The sequence below is a fragment of the Tenrec ecaudatus genome, chromosome 9 (assembly GCF_050624435.1).
Source record: "Tenrec ecaudatus isolate mTenEca1 chromosome 9, mTenEca1.hap1, whole genome shotgun sequence".
NCBI classification, from domain to species: Eukaryota; Metazoa; Chordata; class Mammalia; order Afrosoricida; family Tenrecidae; genus Tenrec; species Tenrec ecaudatus.
Window position 1 is genome coordinate 89,023,580 of NC_134538.1, and position 8,051 is coordinate 89,031,630.

The 8,051-nt window shown below is 50.2% G+C and overlaps 1 protein-coding gene across 1 annotated transcript; it reads left to right on the forward strand.

The window, feature by feature from the left end:
- Window positions 1-705: 705 nt before the first annotated feature.
- On the forward strand, window positions 706-3,006 carry TWIST1 (twist family bHLH transcription factor 1). Its single transcript, XM_075558327.1, has 2 exons — window positions 706-1,783; window positions 2,340-3,006. Exon 1 carries the CDS (start codon window positions 1,125-1,127, stop codon window positions 1,740-1,742), a length of 618 nt encoding a protein of 205 aa, XP_075414442.1. The 5' UTR covers window positions 706-1,124; the 3' UTR covers window positions 1,743-1,783; window positions 2,340-3,006.
- Window positions 3,007-8,051: the final 5,045 nt, after the last annotated feature.

The following is an 8,051-nucleotide window of genomic DNA, read 5'->3' on the forward strand; positions in this document are numbered from 1 at the left end:
TCTGAACGCCTTGCACGGTCTGGGGGCAGAATATTGACTGCAGAGACTGCCAGGAGAACAAACACATGTGTCTTGGGAGAAGTGCAGTCTGAAGATTCCGTCGAAGCCCGGTTGTCCATACCACATCGCCCATACTTTGGACACGTCATCAGGACGGAGCAGTCCCGGAGAAAAACACGCTTAACCCAGCAGAGGGTCGGCCAAAAAAGGAGGGAGACCCTCCAGGCGAGGGCTGGAAGACGCAGTGGCCTGGAACTGCAACAATGGGCGCAGACACCGCGCCCTGGGCGGGTGGCGCGGGGCAGCCCTTCCTCCGGTGGTTCGTGGGAGCTGAGGGTCCCGAGGGCGTTCACAGCACCCAACTGCGGGGCGAGGGGAACGCGCACCCCCTACGGAGCTGCACTCGCAGCGGCCGACTCGGGGCTCCGGGCGCCGCCCGGACGGTGCCCTCGGGCGGGTGCCCCGGCGGCGCCCGGGTGCGGGGAGCGCCGCCCACGCGCTGCGGCTCGGAAGGAAATACCCCGCGGCCGCGGGGGGGGGGGGGAGAGGGCGGCGGGGAGGGGAGGCAGGGGGCGGGCTGAGGGGGCCAGGTCGTTTTTGAATGGTTTGGGCGGACGAATTGTTGGACCCCGAGGCAGGGGATTGGGGGCGGGGAGGAGGCTGGAAAGCGGAAACTTTCCTCTAAAACTTCGAAAAGTCCCTCCTCCCCACGTCAGGCCAATGACACCGCTGCCCCCCGATTTTCCGCCAGCGCGGGGGTATAAGAGCCTCCCAGCCGGCCGCGCTCGTGCAACTCCCAGACACCTCGCGGGCTCGCCGGCACCCACCACCTTTCCCGGAGGCCGCGCGGGGGGTGCGCGTGCGGCCGTTGGGCGCCTTCTTTTTGGACCTCGGGGCCCTCCACACCGTCCCCTCCCCCTCCCGCCTCCCTCCCCGCCTCCCCCGCGCGCCCGCCCCGCCGAGGTCCTCCCCGTCCCTCCTCCCGCTCCCTCCCCGCGGGCCGCACCGCCCCGGCCGGCGCCGCGCGCGGGGGAAGCTGGCGGGCTGAAGCGCCCTGCTCTCCTCCGCTTCCCGGGCCGCCCCTCTGCGCCGGGCCCGCGAGGCCGAACGTCGCCGCCCGAGAGATGATGCAGGACGTGTCCAGCTCGCCAGCGTCGCCGGCCGACGACAGCCTGAGCAACAGCGAGGAGGAGCCCGACCGGCAGCAGCCGCCGAGCGGCAAGCGCGGGGGGCGCAAGCGGCGCAGCAGTCGGCGCAGCGCGGGCGGCGGCGCGGGGCCCGGCGGGGCCGCGGGCGGGGGCGTCGGAGGCGGCGACGAGCCGGGCAGCCCGGCCCAGGGCAAACGCGGCAAGAAGTCCGCAGGCTGCGGCGGCGGCGGCGGGGCGAGCGGCGGCGGCGGCGGCGGCGGCAGCAGCAGCGGCGGCGGGAGCCCGCAGTCCTACGAGGAATTGCAGACGCAGCGGGTCATGGCCAACGTGCGGGAGCGCCAGCGCACGCAGTCGCTCAACGAGGCATTCGCCGCCCTGCGGAAGATCATCCCCACGCTGCCCTCGGACAAGCTGAGCAAGATCCAGACCCTCAAGTTGGCAGCCAGGTACATCGACTTCCTCTACCAGGTTCTCCAGAGCGACGAGCTGGACTCCAAGATGGCAAGTTGCAGCTATGTGGCCCACGAGCGGCTCAGCTACGCCTTCTCGGTCTGGAGGATGGAGGGGGCCTGGTCCATGTCCGCGTCCCACTAGCAGGTGGAGCCCCCACCCCCTGAGCAGGGCCGGAGACCTAGGTAAGGACCAGCGCCACTGTGCCCCTGGCCGCACCGGAGGCCGGCAGACAGATGCATGTCCAGGCCACAGACCCCCGGTCCGCTTCTCTTACCTCCCTCTGCCACTGCCCTCTCAGAAATCCCCGCCTAACCTGGCACCGCTACCACCTCCTTTATCCCCGGCTCCCCCAGGGAAAGGACAGGGCAACTGCCTACCCTCTCAGGAGAGAAGTCCCCTGGGGGATGCGCCCTGGTGAGGGGCGTGCTGGTCCAGGAGTGTGCGTGAGAGACTGGCGGAAAGTCAGAAGTTCAAGGATCAAGGCAGAGGACCCTGTAGCCAGGGCCTCCCTTTCTTTGGACTTTAAAATTTCGCCCTTAAAACAAATGTTTTCAAATTCCACCTCCTCATTCTTTCCGCCCACCCACTTCCTCTTGCCTGGGGCTGAAATCCTTCCAGGTTGTGTGTTTCTTGGTGGTGGTGATAAGAACAGCGCTAAAGTAGTCTTAGACAAGAGCGAGAGATCTAAACAATAACCAACTTTCCCCCCTCCCCCTCCCCTTTTCTGGGTTTTTGCAGATGTCATTGTTTCCAGAGAAGGAGAAAATGGACAGTCTAGAGACTCTGGAGCTGGATAACTAAACATACATACACATGCCAAAGATTTTCTTGGAAATTAGAAGAGCAAAACCCACATTCAAAGAAACAGGGCGTGGGGCGCACTTTTAAAAAAGAAAGTGGGACAGGCCCGTGGACAGTGATTCCCAGACGGGCAGCGGCACCATCCTCACACCTCCACATTCTGATAGAAGTCTGAACAGTGTTTTTGTTTTGTTCTGTTGTGTTATTTGACGAAGAATGTTTTATTTTTATTTTTTCATGCATGCATGCATTCGCAAGAGGTTGTGCCAATCAGCCACTGAAAGGAGAGGCATCAGTGTGGACTTTCTCCATTTTAAAATGGTATCAATCAGAGGAACATTTAAGGACATCTCTAGAAATAAAATTCCGGGATCAAACTGGCCTGGAAAATCATGGTCAGTCAATTCCTTTTTCATTCTTCCTCTGAGGGAAAAAAAAAACCTTAAAATTAAAAAAAAAATCAACATTCTATTTATTTATTGATGACCCATGGTAAAATGCAAATAGATCCGGTGTCTAAATGCATTCATATTTTTATGATTGTTTTGTAAATATCTTTGTATATTATTTTTCTGCAATAAATAAATATGATTGAAAAGTTTAAGAGCCTTAGAGTTTGGTCTATATTTTAAAAATCTAGGGTTAAACTGGAGGTAAATACCTGCTTGCTTAATTCCAGAGGCTCCAACGAGGGAGGGGACCTAATCTAAACAAAGCAGTGAAAAACGCAAATAAACTAGCTACTGACAGACACAGGCATGTTATTTTGAAAGACAGCTTTATTATTATTCCAGCTTGGTGTTCAGTCAGGGGGAGTGGTAGCATCTCTTCTTCACCTCTTACTTATCAGGCCCTCAAACAATAAAAACTTAACAAATTTGAGCTTTAACTCTACTTACATTTGGGGGTGGTACTTGTAAAATAACCAGTATGAACCCAGTACGATTTTCTCGTGCTTCTGTACATCTATGTCATAGCCCTCCCCCCCCCCACTCTGGGTGTAGGGGCTTTTATATAAATCCACTCAATTGAGAGAGTAACTCAAGGAAAGCTTTTACCTCCTCCTCTTTGCACACAGCTCAATGACTTCAAATGCCAGAAAAATAATGCCCTCAACATACCTGGGGAAAAGTCCAATTTCTAAAGTAATTGAACCATTTGTGTGTGTGTGTGTGCATATGTGTAAATGAAAATGACATTTAGCATCAGGTATGCTGAACAGAAATGAACATTAAAGACATTTTCCTTATTGATGCTATATCTTTGGGAAATGTGTTCTTTATATATAAAGATCTTATGGCCATGCAGTAAACCACAGTAAACAAAGAAACTGAACTTTTAGTATTCTTGGTCAGTGTTGAGACAGTTGAAAATTTAAGTGCTACAAAGTTTCTGTTTGAAGTCAGCTCACTGGTAAATATTTTTATTCCACAATACACAGAAGTACCCTCTGGTTAGGTATATGTACTTAAAATCTGATGAAGTCAAGTAAAAATAACAGCAACAATTGTTGCTTAATTTTTATTTCATTCTGGTTATTTCTGGGCCAGAAAAACACTGCCGTTTGTAATTAATGTAATTAGAAATAGTGATGCATCAATTTGCTGTTAGCATTTTCATTTAGTGTTCTACATTCAAATATAATCAGAGAAGCTTTGCAACTGGAAAATTATTTTGTTGCCCAATTTCAAACAGTGATCATGACAAATAAGTACATGTCTCCAAACGGAACGTGTTTGCTCAACTCAGAGATGGTTTTATTGCCTAGAGGTTTTTACTTCCCGCCTTGCAGCCAGGCAGAATGCTGACATAACAATATTGTAGATTTATATTGTGCATTTTTTAGACCGTATTTTACAAAAGGAGCCCGCAGTACTTACTTACATTAAAAGATTAGTGAGAGCTTGGGGGATTGTTGTTTTGAATTTTGATAGTCCTTTACCAAATAATGGGAAGGGAAAGCGGTCATGTGGAGAGTATTTGTGTCGTGCGCGCGCGCGCACGCGTTGTGCGTGGGCAGATGGAGTGTAATATATAGAGTGCGCGTGCATGGTCCAGTGGAAGAGGGGTACTGCAGAAGGAAGGGAGAGCCTAGAAATGGCAATTCTCTCGTGTGTGTGTGTGTGTGTGTGTGTGTGTGTGTGGGTGTGTGTCTTCCAAACGCTGTAATTTTCTAGATCGCTAAAGGAAGAATCACTTTGTTCATCACAGTTTGGTCTGACTATTTGATATTTCAGATTTCTTGACGAACAACAAGGTGAAGCTGACCATCATTGCTGAGAAGGTAATCGCTATCAATCCTGGTGATATACATATTACAGGTTTTGAAAGAAAAGTCGTGGGGGGGAGGTGGGAGGGGTGCATATTCTACTTTTTTTAAATAAAAGGAAACGTGGAGAAATGCAGATGACCTATTTGTGTTGAGTAGTTCTAAAGTGAAGGTAGTATTTTCTCTAAAATGTTCAGTTGACGGAAAGAAAGGTGGTGAATAGTTCTTTTTTTGAAGGAGAATTCCTGTTTTAAAATATTTGCCATTAGGATAGAACTCTTGCAGTTTGCAGAGTACAATTTCTGTACTGCCACAGCCTCCCCAAACACGTGAAGTAAAATGTGAACGCTTCTTGGAATAGCAATTAAGCCACCTGTGTTTCTTGCCCTCCGCCATCTATATTTCCTGTTTTCATTTTAGTTTATTTTCATTACCTAAAGGACAAACCGAGGGAAGTACCACTGTTTCAGAAATGAGAAACTGAATGTTTCCACTCAATGTGGTGCCTGGATCCCGGTCTTTGTCCGCCAGCCACAATACATTCACTGGAGGAAAGTGTTGTATTAAAATGTCTGCGTTGGAATCTAGTAAATTTCAGTCAGACTGTTTCCTTTATTCTGGGAATACTTTTATCCTTTTGTAAATTGTTACTTTGTTTCTGTTCTCATTTGTACATATTTCCCTTTTCTGTGCACGAGTCGGCTAAGAAGCGCATGCCCACATAATGCATGCACAGTTGCAGGTACTCCTCCAGCCCCGCCCTCGTCCCCACCCCCACCCCAACCTATTATTCATAAAATAAGGTTAAATAGCAGCAACTCACACAATGTGTATACTTTCCCCTCCACATTCAATAGCGGCATAAGCGGCCTGTTCCTTCCGTCTTCGGGTCCATATTCATAATGGGGCTTTTTAAGGGACACTTGGCCTCTTGCAAAAAAGTAGAGCATTTTGCACATTCCATGGTTTGGCAAACTCAGAACTGGTTATTTTCTCTAGACCGGTATCAAGTTCTTCTCAGGCATATGATTTCACTTGAAGTCCTGCCCAGGAATCCTTCAAAGTGAGCGTTTGTCCCGCTCTCATGTCCGGCGGTTTTCCCTGCATCTGTAATTTGAAGAAAAACAAACAAACCTGCAGGGAACAAAAGCCACGGAAACCCAAACAGACCCCCGTGGGGAGCAGGGGTCTCACCTGCGGCGGGCTCTGGACAGGGGGCGCAGGCCTGGGCTCCCCTGCGTGGGTGGCAGGGCCCTGCCCGCACAGTGGGGGGACAGCCACTTCCCTGCCCTCCTCCGCTGGCGCACACAGCCCGGCCTGCGTCTGGGCCGTGGCTGGGAGGCGGTGGCGCCAAGTGTCAGCAGTAGCGGGGGCAGCAGCAGCAGCAGCAGCAGCAAACCGATTCAGGCCAAGGCCTGACGCTGGGTTTCCAGGGGAGCCTGCCTTAACAACAAATGGGGATCTGCAGGGGGGAGGATCACCGGAGACTGCTTTTCTAGAATGTTCTGACTAGGCCTAGTGAAGCTTTCCCCACTTCCAGCATAGGAGAAAGTAGAAGGGAAGTGCACCCGTAAAGTGGCAGGAGAAGTCCACTTCCTCTTTATTTCGGCAACACTGCTGTGTACACCGGGCCTCAAGAATGCAAAACAGAAGGCTTCTTTAGTGCCCCCTTTACTGGACAGCAAAGAAGAGAAAGCAAATCTAAACGGGCCACGAGTTACATTTTCCATTCTCCTGGCTCTCCAGACTCCAGGACAGGAGTCCACTTAATGTTCTTAGCAAATCAAAGCACGTGCTCTTTGAAGAAGGTGTGTAATTGGAGTTTAAGGCATGCACGGAATTCCCAGATGTCTATAAAGTACGAAGGAGCATGTGGCAGGTCAGTGGAAGGTGGACCGGGTTAAAATCACTGGCTCAGAAAGTCCCCTCTATAATTTCCTCCTAAGGGCCAGGGAGATAAGGCGTGGTGAAAGTTTGGGACGGCATTTTAAGAAATATCCAGCTTCTCTCGAATTCGAGTCATCGTAACCATGGTAAAAAAGCACATGGTCAGAAAACCTCAAAGAAAACATTCAATTATGTCCGGGATTTCATGGGCGCCCTGCAATGAGATCCTTTGGGGTTCATTGCAGCAAGGGTTTCTGAGAGAGGCCGGCCGCCTTTCTTGTTAACGTGGACTGTTTTCTTTCCCCGCTCCTCCTCCACCCCTCCCTCTGAAACTTTGTGGATGGGCCCTAGTTTTCCTTGCGATATAGGCCAAAACCAGAGGAGACAAAATCCAGGCTGAGAAAACTCAACTGAACCACCTAAGAACTTTCCTTCCCAATGTTTTGGGGGGCAGGCAGGGGGTGCCAACTGGGGGCGGGGTGTTAAATTCCTGTGAAATGTGCAGTTCAAATACCTAACCAAGCTCAGTGAAAAGACCCATCAAAATTAGTCGTTTCCTTTCCCCAACTCTCCCAGGGTCCCGTAAAGGAGTCCGTGGCTGCCGTGAATCTATGAGAGCTGCATGTTGCTTATCAGCTCATTGTCGTTTTTTGGTTTCCTCCTCTGAAACCGGAATCCAAATGATCCCAATAGAATTTTCCTCCTGGAGTCCAGCATGCTCCCCTCATTTACCTGGACGGTCAAGGCAAAGGTGGCAAATCCGGGTCTACCAAAATAAATGGCCCTGGCCAAGAACTTTAAGGAGTACATTGTTTTGGGGGACACTACTATGGAAAGGAGGCAGAAGGAGGTGGGCTGGGGCAAACAGCCCTGTGCACAGATGAGGCCACTGAGGCAGAGGGCAGGGACACACCAGGGTGGACTCAAGTGTGACAACAAGTGGAAAGTTAAGCAGGTACCTGAAGGAAGTTTATCTTGCCCAGATGTCACAGCTTTTATGACACGTCATGTGAGGAGAACAGATGTATAACTTGCAAATGGAGCCACGCCTGTAAATACAAGGCAAGCAAAAAAAGCATGTAGGGGAAAGTAGGCATAAATCATTAATCTTTTTCTTTTTCACCTATCTATTTTGTCTTTTAAGATCTGTTTCCACGACAAAATAATAATAGTTTATGAATTAAGAAGGGTTCACGAGGGAGGAGGAACAACGGGGAGGGAGGAGGAAAATGAGGAGCTGATATTAAGGGTTCAAGTAGAAAATAAATGTTTTGACAATGATGATGGCAACGAAAGTACAAATGTGCTTGACACGATGAATGTATGTATGGATTACGATAAGAATTGTTCGAGCACCCAATAAAGTGATTTAAAAAATAGAAAACAACAAAAACCTCAAAACAAAACCAAAGAAAAAAAAAGATCTGTTTCCTCAAAAAGAAGGCACATCTAAGGTTGTTTTCTAAGTGCATCTTTTTGAAGTCACAATCCCT

Excerpts from the sequence above, each read along its gene's own strand:
- TWIST1 (XM_075558327.1), top strand. The coding sequence starts at position 1,125 with ATGATGCAGGACGTGTCCAGCTCGCCAGCGTCGCCGGCCGACGACAGC.